The 26665-nt window shown below is 38.6% G+C and overlaps 1 protein-coding gene across 5 annotated transcripts; it reads left to right on the top strand.

Annotated features, from left to right (window-relative positions):
• LOC104221876 (DExH-box ATP-dependent RNA helicase DExH1) lies at nucleotides 1-25971 on the top strand. Of its 5 annotated transcripts, none has more exons than XM_009773013.2 (16): nucleotides 1-316; nucleotides 575-720; nucleotides 2076-2175; nucleotides 2328-2543; nucleotides 2649-2744; nucleotides 19268-19543; nucleotides 20202-20405; nucleotides 20494-20649; nucleotides 21793-21885; nucleotides 22058-22272; nucleotides 23652-23811; nucleotides 23932-24205; nucleotides 24287-24479; nucleotides 24590-24776; nucleotides 25050-25418; nucleotides 25516-25971. In XM_009773013.2, exons 1-16 carry the CDS (start codon nucleotides 35-37, stop codon nucleotides 25645-25647), a joined length of 3099 nt encoding a protein of 1032 aa, XP_009771315.1. In that variant the 5' UTR covers nucleotides 1-34; the 3' UTR covers nucleotides 25648-25971. The 5 variants fall into 5 exon arrangements, with proteins under 5 accessions (XP_009771315.1, XP_009771316.1, XP_070006547.1 ...); XM_070150446.1 differs by having other exon boundaries at nucleotides 57-316; nucleotides 2076-2234; XM_009773014.2 differs by lacking the exons at nucleotides 25050-25418; nucleotides 25516-25971 and adding an exon at nucleotides 24876-25043.
• Nucleotides 25972-26665: the final 694 nt, after the last annotated feature.

Raw genomic sequence — 26665 nt, 5'->3', positions numbered from 1 at the left:
ATAAAACCCCCACTCTCAGTTGGTACACGCGCTGATGTCAATGCGCCTTCTGAACCCCTACTCCTCCGCCCTTCTCCATTTTCACTTCCGCAACTCCCTTTCTTCATCAGCCCCAAGGAGTTACGTTCCCTCACATTTTAGGTTAAAATCATCCGCTATGTCTTATCGTCCGAACAGCCGAGGCGGCCGTCGTGGCGGCGGCGGCGGCGGCGGAGGCCGCGGTGGCGGTGGTCGTGGAGGAGGAGGACGCGGTGGTGAACAGAGATGGTGGGACCCTGTTTGGCGTGCCGAACGCCTTCGGCAACAAGCCGCTCAGGTACTGTTCCTGTGCCAAGCTTACACACATTTTTTCCTTTTTGCAGAAATGAAGGCTTCTTATGTATAATACATAATCTGCTTTTTGGTTCATTGTTTGTGCTTTTGTTAGAAATGTAGATGTACGGCTGCAGACGAACAAATACCCTTTATTTTGACTGTTTATATGAACTCGTGATGTGTATGTTTATGCAATTGTGAATAACATTCGAGTGATTGATGGCGTGTTCTAAGTTAACAGTGTGAACTTTGGTTGTAGATGGAGGTGATGAATGAAAATGAGTGGTGGGGGAAGATGGAGCAGTTTAAGAGAGGAGGCGAGCAGGAATTGGTAATAAGGCGGAATTTTAGTAGGGATGACCAGCAGAAGTTGGCTGATATGGCGTATCAATTAGAGCTTTACTTGTAAGTGGTTTGATCATGAGGAAAAACTGCGGTTATCACTACTAGGATTTTGATTTATTTTGGTTTGAGCATGTGCTGCCATTTCCATCATTATGAACTTACATTTATAATTAAACATAGATTGCAAAGACCAAATGTAATTGAAGATGCGAGTAATCTTGCTTTTTAAATGCAGAGAAATGAGAATTTACACAAAAAGAAAAAATTCTTAAAACATGCTTCTACTGTGTCAAAACAAATTTACCTCTCTCCTCCATGCATGTCCTAAAACTTTGCGAACTGAGAATTGCGAACATTGCATACATTCTCTATTTCTTATTTATATGTAAACTCGTAAAAAGAAGATTTGAGAAAAGTGCATCGTGGAATTTGAGAAAAGGAATTGTTACATTACCCGTATATTAGATATGGTTGTGAGACAGGAAATGAACTTACTTAAATATGACTTTTGTATTTGTGACCTGTTAATCTTCAGATAAGTTGCAAACGTACAGAGAATGTAGTAGTTGCACAATTTATTTAAGATGTAAACCATTTAATTTTGTTTATTAATTCATTTAAAATTACATGGAAGGAAGTTATCTCAAAAGGCGTACAATTTCTCAGAACCCATGCGAACTTAGTGGAAAACAGCGTATAATGGAAAAAAGAAAAGATCTTGTTAATTGCTATTAAAAATGACAGAAAGAAAAGATCTACATAGGTGATGTCAATTAGTTGGATTAAGGCTTAGACATATTGGTAGCTTACTTTTGGTCCATTATTCTCTAGGAGTCTTGTAATCTTATTAGAGATTTGTATGCAAGTAGAAAGTGTACGGAATTTCTATTGTTAGAGAATCTATGTAATTGAATATTGAGCAAAATGTATGGTGAGGATGCATATGGCAGGTACCAACTAACTGAGGATTGAAGTGTAGTTGTTATTTTAAATTATGTAATGTATACATATTCTCTACTCTAACTCAAATTAATAAGTTTTTTACTTTTTTATAAGTAATTCAAACTTAGAAGATGAAAAGCAGACATGTTCATTCTCCAAAAAAAAGTTTCATTCTCAATAAAGCAGACGTGTTACTTACACTTTCCAATGTATGGTAATTGCGGGAACTTACATGTGTGATATATGACATTTCCTGTGTGTTTATGTCTAAATTAATGGAAGAAGAAACTAAACCTGGTAAATAAATTGGCTCCATCCGCTCATTTGAAAAATAAGTTGGCCTCCTTTGTGGTTTTAAGAAAAAGTTGGTTTTCCTTGTGGATTCACCATTAAAAGCACCATTTTATGTCATAGTGAAGTAAAGCATTTACCTAATTGTTCTTTCCATGCCTTTTGTATTTGCTGGAAGAAAGCCATGCTTATAACAAAGGAAAGGCACTTGTTGCAAGCAAAGTCCCATTGCCAAGCTATCGTGTTGACCTTGACGAGCGTCATGGATCTACACAGAAAGAGGTATAATACTGGCATCTTGGTGTTAGCTGGTGAGAATGTTCTTTCACTTATCATCATTGGTGGGTTGCTTGTGTTCTTTGGTATTTGTTAACTTGTAAGTTAACTGTAACCACACTAATAAAAAATATAATTACTCTGTAACTATGTCACAGATAAGGATGTCTACGGAGATTGAGGAAAGAGTCGGAAATCTATTGAGTAGTTCACAAGATACTGTATCTGGTGGGACTTCCTCTTCAACATCTGGTAGTTCTGCCAAATTATCATCCAAAGCTCTAGAAACAGCAAGACCTAAGTTGACTGTAGAGAATGATACTGCCAAGCAGAGACTTAATAATGAACTTAAACAGAAACAGGAAAAGACAAGGGTACACCGTACACCTTTCTCTCTCTGGTTTATTTGTCCTCAATCTTATTTTTATGGTACTTTTTAGTTGCAGAAGTTGACTGTTTTTAGATCATTCTGCTTGTAGGAAAGTGAAAAAGTCAAGGCAATGATCTCATTCAGGGAAGAACTTCCAGCATTTAAAGTAAAATATGAATTTTTGGAAGCTGTTGCAAGTAATCAGGTGCAATATCAGTAATAATTACTTTTGCTGCATGAAAGTATGCTGTTTCAGCTCATTTTATTTCCGAATTGTCTAATTTGCAGATGGTTTCACATACAACTCTACTAAACTCTAGATCTTGCCATGTGTATTTAGAAACACTTACGCGTTTAAATGTACAATATTCATCTTAAGTGGTTTTAGAGTGTGCATGGACCGGATGCATTGGTCTGTCTTAGTAGTCATCACTTGCTTTCTCCCTATTATATATATGTGTGTGTGTGGGTGTTGAAGTTGATAGAAAATTTGGCTGGACTAGGAGAGCAAAATATGCCACATCGTTATCTGCTTAGCTTTTGAGTCATGGAGATATTAGTTATGGAAGGTTGGAAGTAAAGGAATCAGGTATACAAGGACCTACACCTGAATGCACAAGATTTCTAGCAATTTGCCTGGTAATTCAAATTACAATCTTTTGAGTATGTTTTATCACATGACTACTATGGCTTTGGGATCATAGTTAGAATTTATAATGACTCGCAACTTCTTGATACTGAATTTTACTCAAAGAGAACTTTGTTTAGTAATGTAGTGCAAGGTTGGAGTACTGAAGCAGATTATCAGAGTGCAAGTCTTGAAGCAGAAAAGTACAATAATATCTGACGTAAAAGCAGAATAAAGGGCAACCCGGTGCACAAAGCATACCGCATTCACGCGGGGTCGGGGGAAGGGCCTTACCCCAATAGGTGTAACGTAGACAACCTACCCAAAACCAGAATATCAGAATGTAAGTCTTGGAGCAGGCAATTATAACAATAGATCAATTAGAAAGTTCTGGTGAATTGCTTTTGTGTTTCGGCCACTCAGCTGCTGGTATTCATATAACTAAAAGAATAATTATATCCTATATGTACAGGAGCAACCATCAGTAATTATAATCTTATTAGCTTCAATGTTACATTAACTCTTGCTATCATTTCTTATGTTATGTTAACTCTTCTGATTGTCTCTCCTCTTTACCAAGTGAAGAGAACGTGGATCGGGTGTCCTCTTGGATGTTCCAAACCACCATCTTGGACTTCGACATTTGCTTCAGATAGAAAGTTTGAGAATCCTCAGCCCCCCATTTCAATTACAAATCGCGTGTCCTCTTGGATGTTCTAAACCACCATCTTGGACTTCCGACATTTGCTTCAGATAGAAAGTTTGAGACTCCTCAGCTCCCCATTTTAATTACAAACTCTTACTTTTCGGTCCAGCTTAAACTAATCCCTTATCAAGCAAGAAATTCCTATTAATTAGACAAAAAATAAGTTTTCACTAACGGTTCACTTTCAGGTGTGGTTGCAGCCATTCCCCAAAAGGGAGAGGGTGGATGTAATTCAGCTAACAAAGTGAGAGAGGTAAAGGGTCCCACCTGTCCCACTTGGTGGATGAAATCTTCTATTGTTTTTGATTTTTTTCACACACCCTTTTTCGAGGAAAGACTTATCTTCCAAGCTAATAGAGACCTAAATTTCCATTAGACTCATTCCTAAACTTGCTTTGTGAACAATACTACATACTATTGAGCAGCGAAGTTTGCACTCGTTCACTAATTATGACGTATGTACTAGCCGATAGAACGGACACGGAATCAGTATGGGCTCGAACTTGTTGCCACTATGGGTCTCTTTGAAAATTTCGAGCTATTTGCGGTGATCTCAACAACATCAGATCGCCTCTACACATTAACTAATTCCATGAAAGAATATTCTAATTTTATTGAGTATCCTTAGCTTGTAGACCCATCTTTGTCTAGTGTCAAATTAACTTGATCTAGAATACTTACCTTCCTAAAAAAATTGGTCTAGAGGGGCAATAGTACTGCCGCTTCAAGATTAGACCGTTTTCATTTTGTACACGCTGGGATGGCACTTTCTCCAACATTAAACAACCCCTTCTTCCTAAAGATCGCTCTGACCACTTTCCTTACTTCTAGTTCAGAAACATATGGCTTGAGAAAAAGGGTTTTGAAGGTACAACCAAGAATTGGAGGGCCTCCTTTTTATTTACATGACAAACCAGATTTTATTCTAAAATGGTAGCTCGGTGCTCAAAGCATTCCCATGCATGCATGATCCAGGAAGGGCTACACTTCTAGGGGGTATGATGTAAAAAAGCTGAAGATGTTAAAAGCTAAGTTGTAAGAATGGAACCAGATCTCCTTTGTTAATATGGAATGCGACAAGTCTGATATCCTCAATAATATTCAAGCTCTTGATATTATCACAGAAGAAAGAAGCCTCAATGATGACAAGTTGTTGTTGAGAACTAGAAAGAATTTCCAGAATGGAGGAAATTTTGTGGAGACAAAGTCTAGATGTCTTTGGCTCAAATAGGAGGATAAAAATACTAAGCTCTTTCATAATATGACAAATGCACACATATGATATTAATCAAATTTGTCTCCAAGAGATTAATGGGGCCATGGAGGAGTTATGAGAAAACAACCTGCAATGAGATTTTTGGTTTGTACATAGCTCGGTACACTGAATTCGAAGAAAGAAGACATACTTGGTCACATGAAAACCTCTTAACAATCACCTATGAAGAGAAAAATTGGCTACATAGACCCTTTGAGGATGATTTTTTTGGGGCAATCAAGAATTCACAACAGTGACGAGGCACCCAGCTCGAATGGATTCACCATGGTTTTTACCAAAATTGTTGGATTATTATCAGGTTGGATGTTGCAGGTTGACGCCGGAACGTCGAGGTGTACCAATATTGGCGAGGTTAGGAACACCACTATGACACGATAGCCGGAAAAAGGCCACCTTGGTTGGCTATTTCCGGGGATAATTCACCTACTTCTTAAAAATAAACACTTTTGAAAGAAACACGTTAAAGCACAAAGCTTTTATATCAACCGTACTAAAATTAAAATGGTTACTATTAAGGCTTAAGGGGTCGTTTGGTACATGGGATAAGGATAATAATCCCGGGATAAAGTTTTGGATTAACTTTATCCTATATTTGGTTTGGGATATTAGTTAATTCAGGGATAACTTTTACACACCGATGTTTTGATTTCCAATCTTTGCTAAATGGTAAGTACAACACCTCTATATGTGTGGAATGACATCTCGTTCCATCTTGGGCCAATCCCTTTTGTAAGAGCTAAGGTCTTGTCTCTTACAAGGTATCCAGCTGATCCTCCATTATGAGCTTTCCAAATAATATATTTGACATAAAAAACTTTCGGGCATACATAACTAGATACCTTTAAAAAGATATGTTTCTTGTTGACTGAATTGCTTTTAGGGATGCTAAGACCTAGACTCTCATATCTCACCAAATTCATGATCTTCTTCCTATAGATCTTTCACAACTTCAAATACAATAACTTTTACTTGTAAGATAGAAAGCAAAGTAGACAGGTGACTTAAGGCATCAACTACCTAATTCTGTATACTAGATTTATGCTTGAGAAGAACGGGAAGGTTTGAAGAAACTCATTCCAAGTTGCATGACGATGATTGAGCTTATGTTGCAGGTTGAGATACTTAAAAGTGAGCCTCTTCCAACCTCGGAAGAATGATACAGTAGCTTGTCATCTATGATGTAGTAGCTTGTCATTTTTGTCTTTCAATGGGATGTTTTTCTCCACCTATATAAAGGCCTCAGGGGTTGTTTGGTACAATGGTAGGATATTCCATGGGGTGGGAAATCATGAAGCTCTTTGGGAAGAAGTGAACATGGATTTCATTTTGGGATTGCCAAAGATTCAATGAAAGCATGACTTTGTAATTGTGATCATCGATAGATTCTTAAACAGTGGCTCATTTTGTCACAAGTTTGATGGTGCGTCTCATATTCCTGACTTTTACTTCGACGAGAGCATATGGCTTTGACAAGGAGGTTGTCATTTATGATGCAGTAGCTTGTCATATTTGATGCAATAACGTGTCATCTATGATGCATCAACTTGTCTATCTTTATCTTTTGTGGGATGTTTTGTCTCACAATCATTTTTATAAGACCTTCAGGTTAGCTAAATAAAGGCCTTAAGCCTTGAGGAGTAAACCATATTGATTTGAGTTATAAACAATTGATATAGAGCTTTGTGCTTTAATTTGCTAACTTGGACTTGTAATTTTTCCAGAGCCGAGGGTCTATCGGAAATAACCTCTCTACCTCCACAAGGTAGGGGTGAGGTTTGCGTACATACTATCCTCCATAGACACCACTTGTGAGATTACACTGGTTTTTTTTTTGGTTGTTGTTGGGCTTGTAATTTCTCTTTCTCAATATCATTAAACATTTCTTTCATGAGGATTTGACGCTTTTGGGGTATGTTGTCTCTCTCTCTAAAAGCCATTCGGAAGTGTTAAAGAACGGGCACAATAAGCTATTCTGCCTTCAGAGATAGAAATAAAGAGAGTTTGGTTTTGGGGGGGGGGGAAGGGGGGCACACTCAGAACAATAAATTAAGAGAAGTCACATACGACAGTTTACCCTGCCAATTTACGCAAATCAAATAGTAAGAGATTAATGTGTTCAAATCTGAAAATCTGCTTGGATTAGTTAACAAGCATATTTTCAGATTTGAACACATTAATCTCTTACTATTTGATTTGCGTAAATTGGCAGGGTAAATTATCGTATGTGACTTCTCTTAATTTATTGTAGCCTGTTATGTTAAATCTCATGGATTTTGGACGGGGATATGAAACACCTAGTGGTGCGTTCAATTTCAGCGTATGGTGAGCACATGACGAGGACAATGTGTTCGACTTTGTTGGATGTGAAGAATGGACATCATTTTCATATGTATAGCAACAGAAGATGGAGAAGTTGAATTTTCTATTGCATTAGCATTGTTAGATACTCTGTTTTAGTGAATGGTATCTCTTGCGGGTTTTTTCCCTGCATAAAGGGATTGAGGCAAGGTGATCCGATACCTCCTTTTTTGTTCATTCTAGCAATGGAAGGGTTTAGCCATACGTTGAAGATTGCCAAGCAAAGTGACTTTAGTAAAGGCTTCAGGGTGTCCAAAGAAGGAATAACAGCTTAATAATTTCACATCTCCTTTATACAGATGACACTCTCGTATTTTGTGATGAAACTGTTAGAGATAGCTATGTAATTGTCCCACATTGGGATAAGAGTAGTATCCCCTTTGTATAGAGTAGCTATAAATAGCACCTCTTGTATTGCATTATGCACAATATCAATATATATCATATTTTCTCCCGTGCCTTCTCACATGGTATTAGAGCTATCGTGAGAGATTTATCGTTGCGCATAAATTCCAGCGATTCCGGGAAGTGAAATCAGTCACCGGAACCCTTTTTCCGGCGACTTTCAAAGTTATTTTGCGTCTGCTTTGTCTCCGTGAGTGTTGTGCAAAAAAATCCAACAGTAACACAAGAGTAGTCACTGCCGGCGACCAAACCCTAGTGAAAATCTCCGGCGGTACTGTAGCTATCCCAAGAAAATTTTCTGGCGAAGTTCCGACGTCGCGTGGGCCATCTTCCGGCCATTTTTTGGCAACGACTCTTTAGGACAGATTGTTTCCCTTGCAATTCCGAGCCTACCCATCCATGTTGCACCAAATTCCGACCATTTTTATATTTTCCCGGCGTGAACAGTGATTTCAAAAGTAGACTTCCGGCCATTTTTTGAAAAAGTTCCTTCAGAACAGTTGGGTCTTCTGGTAATTCCGATCCTATCCCTACTGTTTTTATTTCATTCTGACCACTTTGAATATTTTCCGGCAGCTACAGTAACTTTCCGGCTGCTACAGTAACTTTCCAACTGCTACAGTAGTTTCCTATTCTGGTTCAGTGTTCCTTACTCTACTCTCTTATTTGGTAATAATTTACAAATGTCTTTGGGAATTGATGTTTTTGGGTCTAAAAGCATGAGTTTTGGAAACTCTAATGTTATGATTACCTCGGAACCTTTAATGGGAGGTTCAAACTACTTAGCTTGGGCTTCATCTGTCGAGTTGTGGTGTAAAGGTCAAGGTATGCAACATCTAATTAAACATTCTAGCGAAGGAGATGAAAAGGCGATAGCGCTTTGGGCAAAAATTGATGCTCAATTATGTAGCATCTTGTGGCGTTCTATTGATTCTAAGTTGATGCCTTTGTTTCGGCCATTCTAGACATGTTATTTGGTTTGGGCAAAGGCTCGTACCTTATACACTAATGACATATCTTGCTTCTATGATGTTATATCACGGATGACAAACTTAAAGAAGCAAGAATTAGATGTCTACTTACTTGGGTCAGGTACATGCAGTCATGGAGGAATTTGAGACATTGATGCCAGTTTCTGCTAGTGTGTCAAAACAACAAGAGCAGCGACAGAAAATGTTTCTAGTTCTTACACTCGCTGGACTTCCTCATGATCTTGATTCAGTACGAGACCAGATTTTGGCGAGTCCGACTGTCCCTACAGTTGATGAATTATTCTCTCGATTACTTCGCCTTGCTGCAGCACCAAGTCACCCAGTGATTTCATCACAGATACTTGATTCCTCTGTTCTTGCATCCCAGACAGTGGATGTTCGGGCATCTCAAGCTATGGAGAATAGACGAGGAGGAGGTCATTTTGGGAGATCTAGACCCAAGTGTTCTTATTGTCACAAACTAGGACACACTCGTGAAATGTGTTATTCCCTACATGGCCGTCCACCTAAAAATGCCTACGTTGCTCAGAGCGAGACTACAGGTAACCAGGACTTTTCTGTATCTAAAGAAGAATATAATGAGCTCCTTCAGTATCGAGCAAGTAAGCAGACATCTCCACAAGTAGCCTCAGTTGCCCAGATTGATACTCCTGTTGCTGGTAATTCTTTTGCTTGTGTTTCCCAGTCTAGTACTCTTGGACCATGGGTCATGGACTCAGGCGCTTCTGATCACATCTCTGGTAATAAATCACTTTTGTCGAATAATGTATATTCACAGTCTCTTCCTACTGTTACTTTAGCCAATGTATGTCAAACTAAGGCACAAGGAGTTGGACAAGCCAACCCATTGTCTTCTATCACCCTAGATTTCGTTCTTCATGTTCCTGGTTGTCCTTTTAGTCTTGCATCTGTTAGTCGTTTGACTCGTGCCCTCAATTGTGGTATATATTTTATTGATGATTCTTTTATTATGCAGGACCGCAGTACGGGACGGACAATTGGTACAGGTCGTGAATCAGAAGGTCTTTACTACCTTAACTCGCTCAGTCCTTCCACAACATGTCTAGTTACAGATCCTCCAGATCTAATCCACAGACGTTTAGGACATCCGAGTTTATCCAAACTTCAAAAGATGGTGCCTAGTTTATCCAGTTTGTCTAGATTAGATTGTGAGTCGTGTCAGCTTGGGAAACATACCCGAGCTTCCTTTACGCGTAGTGTTGAGAGTCATGCAGAGTCTGTTTTCTCCTTGGTTCATTCTGATATATGGGGTCCTAGTAGAGTCAGTTCAACCTTGGGATTTCGTTATTTTGTTAGCTTTATTGATGATTACTCAAGATGTACTTGGCTTTTCTTAATGAAAGATCGTTCTGAGTTATTCTCTATATTCCAGAGTTTTTGTGCTGAAATCAAAAACCAATTTGGTGTCTCTATCCGCATTTTTCGCAGTGATAATGCCTTAGAATATGTATCTTCTCAGTTTCAGCAGTTTATGTCTTCTCATGGAATTATTCATCAGACATCTTGTCCTTATACCCCTCAGCAAAATGGGGTTGCAGAAAGAAAGAATAGGCACCTTATTGAGACTGCTCGCACACTTCTAATTGAGTCTCGTGTTCCGCTGCGTTTTTGGGGGGCGATGCAATTCTCACAGCTTGTTATTTGATTAATAGGATGCCTTCATCTCCCATCAAGGATCAGATTCCACATTCAATATTATTTCCCCAGTCAGCCTTATACCCTCTTCCACCTCGGGTTTTTGGGAGCACATGTTTTGTTCATAACTTAGCCCTGGGGAAAGATAAGTTAGCTCCTCGTGCTCTCAAGTGTGTCTTCCTTGGTTATTCTCGTGTTTAGAAGGGATATCATTGTTATTCACCTGATCTTCGTAGGTACCTTATGTCAGCTGACCTCACATTTTTTGAGTCTAAACCTTTCTTCACAACTGACGTCACTTTTGCTGACCACCATGACATATCTGAGGTCTTATCTATACCGACTTTTGAGGAGTTTAGTATCAATCCTCCTCTACCTTCGACCACTGAGGTTTCACCCATGCCAACTTTTGAGGAGTGCAGTGTTATCCCTCCTAGTTCCCCAGCCACGGGAACACCACTCTTGACTTATCATCGTCGTTCGCGCCCTACATCAGGCCCATCTGGTTCTCGTCCTGCACCTGACACGGCTCCTACTGCGGATCCTGCTCCTAGTACACCGATTGCACTTCGGAAAGGTATACGGACCACACTAAACCCTAATCCGCATTATGTTGGTTTGACTTATCATCGTGTGTCATCTCCCCATTATGCTTTTATATCTTCATTGTCCTCGGTTTCCATCCCTAAGTCTACAGGTGAAGCGTTGTCTCATCCAAGATGGCAACAGGCTATGAGTGACGAGATGTCTGCTTTACATGCAAGTGGTACATGGGAGCTTGTTCCTCTTCCTTCAGGCAAATCTACCGTAGGTTGTCGTTGGGTTTATGCAGTCAAAGTTGGTCCCGATGGCCAGATTGATCGACTTAAGGCACGTCTTGTTGCCAAAGGATACACTCAGATATTTGGGCTAGATTACAGTGATACCTTCTCTCCAGTGGCTAAAGTGGCATCAGTTCGCCTTTTTCTATCCATGGATGCGATTCGTCATTGGCCCCTCTATCCGTTGGACATTAGGAATGCCTTTCTTCATGGTGATCTTGAGGATGAGGTTTATATGGAGCAACCACCTGGTTTTATTGCTCAGGGGGAGTCTCGTGGCCTTGTATGTCGCTTGCGTCGGTCACTTTATGGTCTAAAGCAGTCTCCTCGAGCCTGGTTTGGTAAGTTCAGCACGGTTATCCAGGAGTTTGGCATGACTCGTAGTGAAGCTGATCACTCTGTGTTTTATTGCCACTCTGCTTCAAGTCTATGTATTTATCTGGTAGTCTATGTTGATGATATTGTTATTACGGGCAATGATCAGGATGGTATTACTAATCTGAAGCAACATCTCTTCCAGCACTTTCAAACTAAGGATCTAGGCAGATTGAAGTACTTTCTAGGTATTGAGGTTGCTCAATCTAGCTCAGGTATTGTTATTTCTCAAAGGAAATATGTTTTAGACATTCTTGAGGAAACAGGGATGACAGGTTGCAAACCTGTTGACACGCCGATGGATCTGAATTCTAAACTTCTGCCTGGACAGGGGAGCCGCTTAGCGATCCTGCAAGCTATAGGCGGCTGGTTGGTAAATTAAATTATCTCACAGTGACTAGACCCGACATTTCTTATCCTGTGAGTGTTGTAAGTCAGTTTATGAATTCTCCTTGTGATAGTCATTGGGATGCAGTTGTCCGCATTATCCGGTATATAAAATCGGCTCCAGGTAAAGGATTACTGTTTGAGGATCGAGGTCATGAGCAGATCGTTGGGTACTCGGATGCTGATTGGGCAGGATCACCTTCTGATAGACGTTCTACGTCTGGATATTGTGTTTTAGTAGGAGGAAATTTGGTGTCCTGGAAAAGTAAGAAACAGAATGTAGTTGCTCGGTCTAGTGCAGAAGCAGAATACCGAGCAATGGCTATGGCAACATGTGAACTAGTCTGGACCAAACAATTGCTCAAGGAGTTGAAATTTGGTGAAATCAGTCGGATGGAACTTGTGTGCGATAATCAAGCTGCACTTCATATTGCATCAAATCCGGTGTTTCATGAGAGAACTAAACACATTGAGATTGATTGTCACTTCGTCAAAGAAAAGATACTTTCAGGAGATATTACTACGAAGTTTGTGAGATCGAATGATCAACTTGTAGATATTTTCACCAAGTCCCTCACTGGTCCTCGCATTGATTATATATGTAACAAGCTCGGTACATATGATTTGTATGCTCCGGCTTGAGGGGGAGTATTAGAGATAGCTATGTAATTGTCCCACATTGGAATAAGAGTAGTATCCCCTTTGTATAGAGTAGCTATAAATAGCACCTCTTGTATTGCATTACACACAATATCAATATATATCATATTTTCTCCCGTGCCTTCTCACAGAAACATTAGAGCAAACACTTGAGACTAATTTTCACTTTTTTTGAAGTAGTGTCTGATCTTCATGTTAATTAGTGAAAGAGCATTTTCCAGTAAAAAAAGTAACAAATATTGAAGGTTTATCTTCTGTCCTGGGCTGTGAGGTTTCAACTACTTACCTGGGGTTACCATTGAAAGCAAAACCTAAATCTCAAGAAATCTTGCAGGAGGTAGTAGAGAGAAGTGAGACGAGCTTGGCTAGATGGAAAAGCCATATCTATCTTTGGGGGGTAGATTAGTATTGATTAACAATGTTCTACATTCACTCCCAACATATATAATGTCTTTTTTCCCCTTCCTGTTAAAGTGGAGAAGAGGTTAGGTAAATTGAGAAGAGATTTTCTGTGGCGGGGCAACAAAGAAAAAAGATCTTTTTATTTGGTGAGATGGAATACTCTAACAGACAACAAGAAGTTTGGAGAACTTGGCATCAAGAAACTGAGCCACCACAACAGCAGCTTAATGATGATATGGCTATGGAGGTTTCCATCATAAGAACAATCATTGTGGAAAAATATTATCAGCATGAAATTTGGTCTTCAAGGCTGCTGTATACAAAGCCAACAACTAGTTCAGCTGGAGTGGGCGTGTGGAAATAAGATCGTTATGGCATGAGTTTGCAAGTAATCTTGGGTTTACAGTGGGAGATGGAAGGAAAATTGCTTTTTGGGAAGACAATTGGATAGGCCATGCCCCCCTAAAAGACTCATTAACGGACCTATACAGACTCACCTTGCTTCCTGGGTCAAGTTTGGCAACCAACAGAGAACAAGAAGGGTGGAATTTTGATTTTAGAAGACTTCTTAATGATTGGGAAATGGGAAGGTTTTCTGAATTTTTGGGTATACTAGAGCCATTTCAAAGACTGAACAATAAACATGACAAGATATTTGGAAGAATGATAGTAAGGGCAGCCTCATAGTAAAGTCATGTAGCTCCCATTTGAATTCTGGTGGGCAACAAAGGAATTTGTGGCCATGGAAGCAAATCTGTAAAACAAATGCACTGTACAAAGCGGCTTTCTTTGCTTGGTTGGTTTCCCGAGAGGTTTGTTTAACACGTGGCAACCTCCAGAAAAGAGGAATCAGCTGTGCTCTTAATGTTATCAATGTGGAGACAAGCCTGAGAGAGCATCAACCTGTTATTTGCACTGTCAAGTAACGAATCAGCTATGGCAACTTTTATATGCTGGGACCAAAATGCAGCACGCCAGGACGTACCTGTAAGCCACTTGTGGAACATTAGAGGCAAGAAACCAATCAAAGGAAATGGTGGCAAACTATCCCAGCTAGCATATGGTGGGACAGTCTAGAGGGAGAGAAATTCTAGGTATTATGAAGATAAAGAAAGCTCCATTCAGAAGATCAGAAGATCAAGATGAACTGTTTACTTTTGTTTCACTCTTGAGGTAAACAAAATTACGTAAATGATGCTGAAGCTGTAATAGAACTCATATATGTTTTCGACCCAAAATCCACTTAGTCGTGATGGCATCTAACTAGTGCTAGCTAAGCCTAACATAGAAATAGATAACCCAAGTGAACGATCAAAACAACAAGAATGATAATAACTGAATTCTATACAACTTCCCAAGGATTGGTAGTACAAGTCATGAGCCACTATGATTTAGATTTACAAATTGGTATGAAGAATAAATACAATATTTGTTTGCAGTTTACATAAACATAATTTAAAATTCTAAAATTCTGAACTACCATGAACAAAAGGTAGCTTGAATCTCGAATGCGGGAACGTCTTCAATGCTAGGCTTCGTCTTCCACAGCTACGCAACTCCAAGATCTGCTCACAAGGTGCAGAAGTGTAGTATGAGTATAATCGACTCCATGTACTCAGTATGTATCTTGACTAACTTTGGTGAAATAATGGCGAGGTTTTAAGTTAAAAGATACTCACCCAATATTTTACCTGTGCAGATGATAAGCAGAGAGAGCATACGAGAAAGAGACACGAAATAATCACGTATAGATGAAACAAAAATACAACCGACAGAGGCCCCCAGAATATCACCACTTTTTAGTTTCACAACACAATATGATAACAAAAATAAATAGACAAGAATAACCATAATACATCTTTTCCGTTGCGGTGTGCAACCCCATCCCATATATAATTTTTTCTCCGTTGCGGCGTGCAACCCGATCCCACATATAATATCAATATCATTGCGGCATGCAACCCGATCCCATATATAATAAATTTATACATAACTATTCTACAACAACCAAACACGGGGAAATTTACAACGTAATGCCAAGAAAACTAACACGCGAAATTCAACTAGGAAATACAAACTCAACAAAGTAAGATGAGCAACACAATATCCAAGAGTTAGTCTCCCACATATAAAGATTAAAGACAAGGCTTCCACAAAGCACAAATACACAATCAATCCAAAAGTAACCCAATCCGGCTAAGCAAATAAGTGTAGAACATGAAACGGGGAAAGATGTACGTCAAGTAAAAACATGCATCAAGTAGAGGTATGTAATAAGTGAAATCATGTAACAAGTGGATGCATGTGGCAAGTAAGGGCATATAGCAAGTGAAGGCAGGTAGTAAATGAAGGCAGGTAATAATTCAAGACATCTAATAAGTAAATCACGTAACAAATAGCGACATGTGTCATGTTTGGGCTAGTAACAAGTAAAAGTATGAATTCGAAAGGACATGTAGCAAAAGTAAGTCAAGTACAAGCATTGGAGTAATGGTAACAGGCAAAGTAGAAACATAGATATAATAGTAACATTGCCAAATAGGAACACACAGAGGTAACAACATAAGGAACACAAAAGGGAAAGTAATATACAAAACAACAAAACATTAATGGAAATCAAAGTAGATGGCATGTAAGTGTTTAACGAGCGAGTAATCATAACAAGATTCTAACTCCCATTCCTCTCACATGGTAACAACCAATCGACCAGTCTTATTTCACACTGCATGGCAATACTCATCGTGCCAACATCTTATCAACTGCACGGAAATACTCATCGTGCCAAACATAGCCCTAAGGCCCCAATCATAATCTCCTATTACGGATAAAAAAGCTCAAGTAACATGACAATAACATGTATAAATGAGTGTTCATGATGCTACGATCATACAAGTATGTAAACCGTCTCGAAAAACAACACATTTGAATCCTTTTAAGATGTCATATATTCTAGCATGATTTCTAACACAAATAATTGAGTTTATTAGTCATAGAATTAAATAAAGCATAAGTCAAGGGATCACCAAGTTCAACGAAGCACAAAGAAGCATATAATTCCCCCTCTCGAGCATAGAAACCCTAGGCACATGCCTATATGCTTGTCACCTCGTATATGCATCACTCCCGCATGTAGCAAACAATATCATTTAGTAGGAAAAATTCCCCCAACAAAGCTAGGTAATACACTTACCTTAAATAAGCAAAATCAACACTCTAAGGGCTCCTTTGGTACGAGGGATAAGGGATAATTAATCCCGAGATTAAATTTGAGATGAATTTATCTCACGTTTGGTTGGAATAAAATCGTGGTATAACTAATCCCGGGATTAGTTGTCCCAGGATTGTAGTTTTTTTTAATCCCCATGGGAGGGTGGGATAACTAATTCGGGGGATAATTCATCATGGGATAATTTGTTTCCCAACCAAACGACCCTAAGGAAACCTTCCCGCCTAAATCAACCTCCGGACGGCTCGAATCTAGTCAAAATAACTTAATATCATAAATAAAAGCCATAGAAAATGATTCCGAATAATAAAGTTTCGATTTTTAATAAAAACAACCCCGGGCCTGCACACTGGAACCCGACAAAACTCACAAATTCCGAACACCCATTCCAATACGAGTCCAAATATGTGTTTCATCCAAACCCGGCCTCAAATCAACCCTCAAATCAACAATTATGTTTTGGAAAAGTTTTTACTAAAATCCGCAATTTCTTCAATTTGCTTCATCAAACAATCGCTAAATTCAAGGTTGGAATCATGAAATATAAACAAATCAGAGTAAAAATTACTTACCCTAGTCCAAATTGTGAAAATCCCCTCTTAAATTGCCCAAAATCCTAGCTCCAAAACCTTGCGAGAAAATGTGACTAAATTTCGGAACAAGTAAAAAAAATGCGGCAGCTGTTTCAGCTCGAATCAGATCCTAGGTGACCCCGGAATTCACATTTGATAAGCCCAACATAATCCTTGCGAGATTACACCCAAGATAGCCTTTTGAATCACCCAATTTGGCCTTAAAATGAGGGAGATGTGATGTTTTGAATTTTTGAAGGAAGTCTGCAAATTTCAGGGACATAATCGGTATTTTTGGAATTGTTTACACCAGAAAAATCAGCAACGGCAAACTTCGTTTTAGCACCCAATTCTCATTCGGATTCTCCCGGACGCAAACCATATATGCATTTCAATCATAAAATAGACTACGAACCTGCTCGCGCACTCAAAACACCGAAACGAAGTCGTCTTGACCTGATATTGACCGTGGTCAAACTCTAAATCCTTAACTTATCTAGTCTCTCGACCAATGATCCAAAACACACCCGAGTCCCTCGGGACCCATCCAATCATACCATCAAGTACAAATACATTATCCAAAGGCTCAAAACACCCCGAGAACATCACAACCGAGGCTCAAACCGAATAGAATTTTAGTTAAGTTGTTAAATCTTCATTCCTTCGAAAGAGTGTCCGAATCACTCTTACACACTTCGGATTACTTTCAAACTTTACACACAAGTTCAATTCAACTATTTAGACCTATCCAAAGTCTTGGAACACCAATTGGAGTCAAATAACATCAAAGTCAACTCTTGGTCAAACTTATGAACTCTTAAGTTCTTCAAATTGCCAACTTTCAACAAATAGTGCCGAATCCTTCTAGGAACCTCCAAAATAGAATCCGAACATACGTACAAGTCCAACATCATCATACGAACCTATTGGAACCATAAAAACTCGATTCCGAGTACGTTTACTTAAAAGTCAACTCTTCCAACTTAAAGCTTCCAAATCGAGAGTCATTCTTCCAAAGCAATCCCGAACCACTCGAAAACTAAAACCGACCATACTTGCAAGTCATAATACATCATATGAAGCTACTCAAAGTCTCAAACTACCGAACAGAACGCTAAAGCTCAAAACGACCGATCGCGTGGTCACATAGGATCCTTTTAAGAATAGGAAGGGATTTTCTTTTGTGTAACGTGTAAATACTTTTACTGCACCTCCATGGTGCTATTTTTTAATAATACTCTTACCATTTCTCAAAAAGATTTTTGAGATTTTAAACCTTCAATGTTCAAGTGCACACACCGTAATAAAAAGCAGTTCGTCGTGCAACTCATACAGAACTAAACAACTCGCAATAATGTTCTGAGCATGCAATGATACTAACATCTCACCTATTTTTGTTACTGCACAATCAATGAATTATAAAGGGAACAAATTTATATACTGTAACCACCATTAAAAAGACATCAACACTAACTGCAACGTTATTACTTTATAGAATTAAGCAGCCTGCCAAAATAATCCGAGTATGCAATGTCTAATGTCTCAATTTTTCTTACTATTGAATGCTTAATGGATTACAAAAGGTAATTAATTTGTAGACTATAACCGCCATAGAGAAGCATCAATAACAATATTAACATTGCCAACTCTAATTGCCAGTGAGTTTTCTAGTTATAATATCACAGAATGGGTACTCAATCTCCATCTTGTCCTCCCCATCAATTAACGCAATCAATTTAGGATACCAATGCTTCATCCCCTGAAGTGCACGAAGTTTAGTATGAGGAACCCTGCACAACCAACTGATCTAACCATCTGTCAATTTTGGTCAGAGATGTGTGAATTTTGTTTAACCTAGAACTATGGCGATTTTTGTGGTTTTCAAATGCTAGAATTTGTAACCACACTGGAGAGAATCTGTCATAAAATGGTAAGGAAGAGTCCCAGAAGCAGCTCTGTCAAGACTACCTCTTCCGGCATAATTGTTTTATGTTCTTCCGTTCGTTATGCTTCATACTTTCCACTTTGTTTTATTTTCTCGGGGTCACTTTGAAATTTTGCCGAAAACTTTTCCCATGCTAGAAAAGCATTCATTGTTAGGAATCTCTGTTTGCAGGTCAATTGGCATGTTTGCAATAATCTTTCTTATCGTTGGATTCTAATTCAATTTCCTGGTCTTTCTGGTGCTTCCATGCTTTTGAAACGCATTACTAGCATATTAGGGCTTTTCCAGGGAGAGTATACTCACTATGTGGTCAATACAGGTTTTGGTAGTTTCTGGAGAAACTGGTTGTGGCAAAACCACTCAGCTCCCTCAATTCATTCTAGAAGAGGAGATATCATCCCTCCGTGGTGCTGACTGTAACATTATATGCGCTCAGCCTCGCCGTATATCTGCCATATCAGTTGCAGCTAGAATATGCTCTGAAAGAGGAGAGAATCTTGCTGATACTGTTGGTTACCAGATCCGACTGGAGTCAAAGCGCTCTGCTCAAACGCGGTTGCTATTCTGCACAACAGGAGTGTTACTGCGGCAGCTGGTATTATGCTCTGCAACTCTTTTCTGCCAAGACTTTTGTAATTCTTGTTTAATTGAAATAGCACAGGGCAGATTGCTACTTGCAATGCTTCATATACATATTATTTTTTTGTCTCTTCACATCTTTAGCACTAAGCTGCTGTGTATTCAGAGAGTCAATTAACACGGCTTCTATGTTCTCCGATATAAGCTCAACAATGGAAGATGAAGGAAACTTAATGTATTGTCTTAATATATCTGGACAGAGAGGAACCTTAGATGCTTTGATGGTATCTCAACTTCAAATCACTCCTTAAAGTCTAGATGTCTATGAGTCTGTTTAGCTGGTGTAAACTCTCTTCTGTAAATAGCACTGATCATCTTTTTGGATTTTGTGTGCTCCCTAGCCCTAGTCTAATTCTCATGTATTGGAGCTAACAGAATCACTTTTGTAACTTCTGTTATTTCGCATCTTTTTGATGCCTTCAATGAATCTACTTCATAAAAAAAACTTAATATATTGTTTGCTTAAGATGGGTGTGATACTACAACAACAACAACCCAGTGAGATTATAAAATTATCTAGTAGTTATCTTGGATTAGTACGAAACTACAAATGAAAGTTTTTACATCTATTTGAACGAAAGATGATTTTTTCGTTCCGTTCCTTTTCAATGTAGGTTCAGGACCCTGATTTGACTGGTGTTAGCCATCTGCTTGTTGATGAAATCCATGAAAGAGGCATGAATGAAGACTTTCTCTTAATAATTTTACGTGACCTCCTTCCTCGACGACCTGATTTGCGTCTCATTCTGATGAGTGCTACTATTAACGCTGAGTTGTTCTCCAAATACTTCAGAAATGCACCCAAAATTCATATACCGGTATTGTGGAAGCTTGTGTATCTCCATGTTATTAGACAAGTTCAAATATGATGTTGTGCATCTAATTTTTTTAGGTTTATTTTTCCAGGGCTTGACATATCCAGTGGCAGAGCTGTTTCTTGAAGACGTGTTAGAGAAGACTCGTTACCTTATAAAATCCGAAGCAGACAGTTTCCAGGGAAGCTCAAGGAGAAGGCAGAGGCAACAAGATTCTAAAAGAGATCCTCTGACTGAGCTTTTCGAGGCATGGTTTCTGCCTTGAATTATTGCATGTTGATGAATTATTTCCTGTTGAGTTAAAATTGATTTAATTCAGCTTGTTCTTGCTGTTATAATTAATGCAGTTGAAAATGGACTTGCCTGTTGAGTTAAAATTGATTTAATTCAGCTTGTTTTTGCTATATTAATGCTTGAGAAATCTTTATCTTTGCAGTTGCGTAATATTTGTAAATTGTGACATACAAGCATTTAGTATCTATAGGTCGATCTGCTTATCAAACCTTCATTGCTCTAAAACATGCTTATCTAGCCAGATTTGCTGAACTTTGTCCTGTCTGGGGGAGACTTGAGAGTGAATGAGAGAGAAATGAACTGTTGCATACTTGCTATATTATTTCATACGTGGTCATCTTATTCGTCAACCGAGGAGCAAATATAAGAATTTGCCATGTAATTTCACTTTTAAAAGCAGGTGCTATTGCTTGCATTTCAGAAGGTTAAAATTTTGACAAGGATAAGTAAATGAACTGAAGAGATATTTATTGTCTTGATGAAATGGTGAATGACTAACACAGATTGTGTTTCCTTGTATGCTTTACCTCCTTAATGGTAGGAAACATTTTATTTTGATGCAAGATATGAATTCGAGTCAATCATTAGAGCTTCCTCTCCTATGGATGCCTTGAATAGCCTCGTAACTTGAGTAAAATGCTGGTATCTCTTAGCCAGTTAGAAGCTGCTTTTATTGAACTTAATTTCTATAAAGATTGCCCTCCTAATAGAAAATTGCTGTTTGGGGGATGTGAGGCTGTGTGTCAGGTGGTTCACATTGAGGGGAGAATTGTTGCCAGCATTATGCTTGACTGACCCTTTTAAATTAGAAGGTTCAGGTTTTGGGAGGGCATCTATTTTCTCGAACTGAGTAGCCAATTCTAAGAACAAATTAATTAGGTTTGAGCCATTCATTTGACTCTGTACTGTGAAAATTGTGTTGTGTCAGAACTTGTATGTTCTTCATCCTTTAGTTATCTGATCGTTTCAAGCGAAATGTGTGACTAGTTAGTGAGTTATTTATTGTAACTGCAATTTGAAAACGACAATTACTCCTTTACATGATATGTTTATTCTTTTACCAAGTAGGCGCTTATTGAAGATGTCTGTTTTGTAGGATGTGGACATTGGTTACCATTTTAAAGGCTACAGCATGACTACAAGGCAATCTCTTGAAGCATGGTCTGGTTCACTGCTTGATTTGGGTCTTGTACGTACTTTACATGTTCACAGATGAAAGGAGTTTTGTTCAGGCAGATCATTTTGATTTATAGCTCCTTATTGACCGTGGGGTCTTATCGAAGCCACATTTGTTGCATTGGTTGCACAGGTTTTCGTGTTTCCTAACTTTGAAATTTTTTATTCCTTTTATCGTTGAGTAGGTGGAAGCAACGATTGAGTATATTTGTCGTCGTGAAGGTGAAGGTGCAATTCTTGTGTTCCTGACTGGTTGGGATGACATTTCTAAGCTGCTTGATAAAATTAAGGCTAACAACTTTCTTGGAGACACCAGGAAGTTTTTGATCCTCCCTCTTCATGGTTCAATGGCAACAATAAATCAGCGAGAAATATTTGATCGCCCATCTGCTAACATGAGGTGCGTTCTTTGTTGAGCAAAGGTGGATGTCCAAGAATTCGCGTACTTTAATCTTTTAGCTAAAACTACCTTTTAGCAATAGTACCATTACTCAAGCATTCAATATTTCGGGTGTAGCATTACTTTTTCTTTTATTTCTTGTAACCTTATGGTGGACTTTCAATGTCAATTGAATAAACTAATACATCAGGATGATCCTTGCTTCATTTGAATCAAAGAACTCATATTTCAGCTGTAGTTAAAGAGCTGCTAAGAATAATAGTTTAACCTAATAGTTCATTAGTCATAGTATAACTATGCCTCAGTTCTAAACAATTGGGTCGGCTATATGAATCCTCACTGACCACGTTCCCTAATTAATTCATCTCAAGCTAATATTAATTATTATATAAAATGAATTTAAATGAAGAATACTAGAAATTCTCTATATTTTCTACTGGCATAAGAACCTCTAATAGAGCTAAAAGACTACAATAAAACATAGGAACTAAAGTATACGTATTAACATAACTAAAATATAACTTCTAAAAAAAAATCACTAAACCATATTCCCAACTAATTGGTATATCCTATTATAAATATTTTTCTTCCATTGTGCCAAATCTTTCGTTAAGTCTCTAGTGATTCCAAGAGATTGTAGGCATTTCGAGACAACTATCATGCGGTTTCAGATCTACATCGTTTCTTTTTAACACCTTCGCTTATCATGGTTTTGCACCTATTGCCCGGTTCATGTGGAGGTCAACATAGGACATGGCCAAGCTATCTCAAGCGACCTCTCATTTTATCTTCAATTGTGCTTCATGCACCTTCTGACGATTGTGGTCATTTTTAATCTTTTCTAACCTATATGACCGCACATCCATCTTAGCATTTGTATCTCTGCGAATTTCATCTTGTGGATATGTTGGACTTTAGCAGCTCAACATTCATTCTCATATAACAGTGCTGGTAATATAAGTTTATAATTGTTTTCTAGAACTTATCTTTCACTTTGTAGGCATCCTCCTATCACACCCTGGTAGCGCTTCTCCATTTCAATCATCCGCATTTGATTCTGTGTAATATCTTCATCTATTATTCGATTCTGTTGGAATACGAGCATATATTCACTCTTACTTCTACTTATCGAAAACCCTCACACTCTAGAGTGCTCCTCCATAGTTTAAGCTTTTGGTTCACACCCTTGCAGTCAATGAGCACAATGTCGTCAACAAATACCATACACCATGGGACCTCAAGTAATTCCACCATGCTGGTCCCAAGTTCGGATAAAGGCGGGTTGCGGTAGGCTGGCAGCCAATGTAAATTAGCCAATTTATGATGAATCAGTCAGAGTATTTTTTTTTGCAAATTAACATCTTTGTCTGATCATGCAGGAAAATTGTGCTTGCAACCAACATAGCTGAGAGCAGTATAACTATAGATGATGTCGTGTACGTCATAGACTGTGGAAAGGCGAAAGAGACTAGTTACGATGCTCTTAACAAGCTAGCTTGTTTATTACCATCATGGATTTCACAGGCCTCGGCACATCAGGTAATTAAAAGTGCAAAATGAAATTAGATTGATATTTTTGGAGCACATTGCCATCCCAATTCTTTCAATTTCATTTGGCTTAGTTTTCTGCCTTACTGGTGATTTTTTTATTTTCTGCAGAGACGTGGTCGTGCAGGGCGTGTGCAACCTGGAGTTTGTTATAGGTTGTATCCGAAACTAATATATGATGCAATGCCTCAATATCAACTACCTGAGATTCTTCGAACACCATTACAGGAGCTTTGTCTCCAAATTAAGAGCTTGCAGTTTGGCGCTATTGAATCCTTTCTGGCCAAGGCACTTCAACCTCCAGATCCTCTCTCTGTCCACAATGCCATTGAACTTCTCAAAACTATTGGAGCTCTGGATGATACAGAAGAGCTTACTCATCTTGGTTTGTATACTGCTGTATACTGCATCTATCTTTCTCTGTATTTTCCAGATGGGAGCGTTTACTTTGAATGTTGCTTTACAGGCCGCCATCTTTGCACTCTACCTGTGGACCCAAATATTGGAAAGATGCTTCTGATGGGGTCCATCTTCCAATGTCTAAACCCTGCACTGACTATTGCTGCTGCTCTTGCGCACCGTGATCCTTTTGTCCTTCCAATAAACAGGAAAGAGGAAGCAGATGCTGCCAAAAGATCATTTGCTGGTGATTCTTGCAGGTTAAACCCGAAAAAATGGTTTATATGACTCTCTGGCTTCCAAGAGGGCATCATTTTGTGAAATGAAATATTTCTTTATTCATGTGAAAACACTATTCTCTTTGATGCAGTGACCATATTGCACTTCTTAAAGCATTTGAAGGATGGAAAGATGCTAAACATTATAGAAAAGAAAGAGCATTCTGTTGGGAAAATTTCTTGTCTCCTGTAACGTTGCAGATGTTGGAAGACATGAGAAATCAGTTTGTAGACCTACTGTCAGATATCGGTTTTGTGGATAAATCACGAGGAGCTAAGGTGATGTCTCCAAATTTCTTCTCCTTGAAGATCTCTCTGCTCTAATGCTGTTTCAGTCTAATTTAACCATGTCTTGTCATAAATGTTTATTATTCGTAGGGGGTACTATTCATATGAGTGGCCCTTGGGAGGGAGAGTGGGAACACAAATACAGAAAGCATATATATCATGATGTGGAAGAAGCAAATAAGATTTAGCTCCTGATTTAAGTCCATATAGCAGTACTGCACCCATTCATTAGCAAGATTGAAAGATAGTAATCTGATTTTGCAGGCATACAATGAGTATAGCAACGATTTAGAGATGGTATGCGCTATCCTTTGTGCGGGTCTCTACCCAAATGTTGTGCAGTGTAAAAGAAGAGGAAAGCGTACTGCATTTTACACGAAAGAAGTTGGAAAAGTTGATATTCACCCTGCATCTGTTAATGCTGGTGTTCATCTTTTCCCTCTTCCATACTTGGTTTACAGTGAGAAAGTCAAGACTACAAGCATTTATATCAGAGATTCAACAAACATATCAGATTATGCTCTCCTTATGTTTGGGGGTAATCTCAGTCCAAGCAAAAGTGGAGAGGGCATTGAAATGCTAGGAGGCTATCTTCATTTTTCTGCATCAAAAAGTGTGTTAGATTTGATAAAGGTTTGACATTCGGTTGGGCAACATTTTCATCTTTGCGGTGTACATTTTTTATTTTTTCAAAAATAAACTTATTTCCTCGTGCAACCAAATTTTGCAGAAACTTCGAGGGGAACTGGATAAAATCTTAAAAAGGAAAATCGAAGAGCCCGGCTTTGACATTTCGGTCGAGGGAAAGGGTGTAGTTGGTGCTGTGGTTGAGTTACTTCATAGTCAAGACATACGATACTAATAGGGACATTACCCGTTTATTTATCGTATAACTAGTAGTGACCAACCATATGTAGATGATTCTGGCTTTGATTGCAGCAAGAATCTGACAACAGTTTGAGGCCCATTTTGTTGTAGAAGTGTTAGCATAGAAAGATAGAGTATTTATTTCAATGAGTTCACTCTTTGATTCGCCATAAGTCCATAGTTCTGGCTGTGAAATATCACCCATAGCTCTCACAGTAGCAAAAATGATGTAGCTGTTACATTCGAAGGAAGGGTGCAATTGTGTATTTCTTGTACAACAATCGCAGTAATGTATTAAGAGTTATTTCTTGGTGGATGAGTCGAAGAGTAGATGACTTTTTGCTGAGACAATATGCTCACATTCTCCCACATAGTTATTTTGTCACTTTAATATCGAAAGCCTGGTTTCAGAATTCTATTGCTAGGTATATCGTGGTTCTGGTTACCATTTTGCACTCTACTCGTTTGGCTTCTTTTACTCCTTATACATGGAATACTATATTAAAGGTGCCTTTCTAACCTTCATATTTTCATGGCATCTTTTACTTCTGCAGATCTAATTCGACAACAGAAGTTTGTGTACTGTAGAAAGTAAGGATATCTATAAAATAGTTCGTGTGGTTAGAGCGATTGATCAAAAGAGGCCATTGTTCTCTCTTTGATCTGACTCTCTTACCAAAACTTGTTAGGAATGTTCTTTAGTACACTTTAACCTCAAGTAGTATTTACCCATCTTATCTCTTAGTCATGTTTGTTTGTACATTTCTTTCTTCCCTTTTTGCTTAACTATCACTATCTGTATAGGGCATCTGAGGCTTACTTACCTTGGATTTTACTATTAGCTTTCTCGTCTCCTTTCAAAGGCTTCTCCATATCTTCAGCTTTTGGTAGCTTCGTCCTGTGTAGCTACTGCTTTGCTTAACTAGCTTATTGCATCTTCCTATTCTATCACCATGATTTTCACGGTCGAGGTCCTAGGCCTTTAGACACACTTAGGAAACTGTTTGCTACAT

This window comes from Nicotiana sylvestris, chromosome 7, assembly GCF_000393655.2.
Source record: "Nicotiana sylvestris chromosome 7, ASM39365v2, whole genome shotgun sequence".
In the NCBI taxonomy this organism is placed as follows: domain Eukaryota; kingdom Viridiplantae; phylum Streptophyta; class Magnoliopsida; order Solanales; family Solanaceae; genus Nicotiana; species Nicotiana sylvestris.
This window is presented reverse-complemented; position numbering and strand designations above follow the sequence as displayed.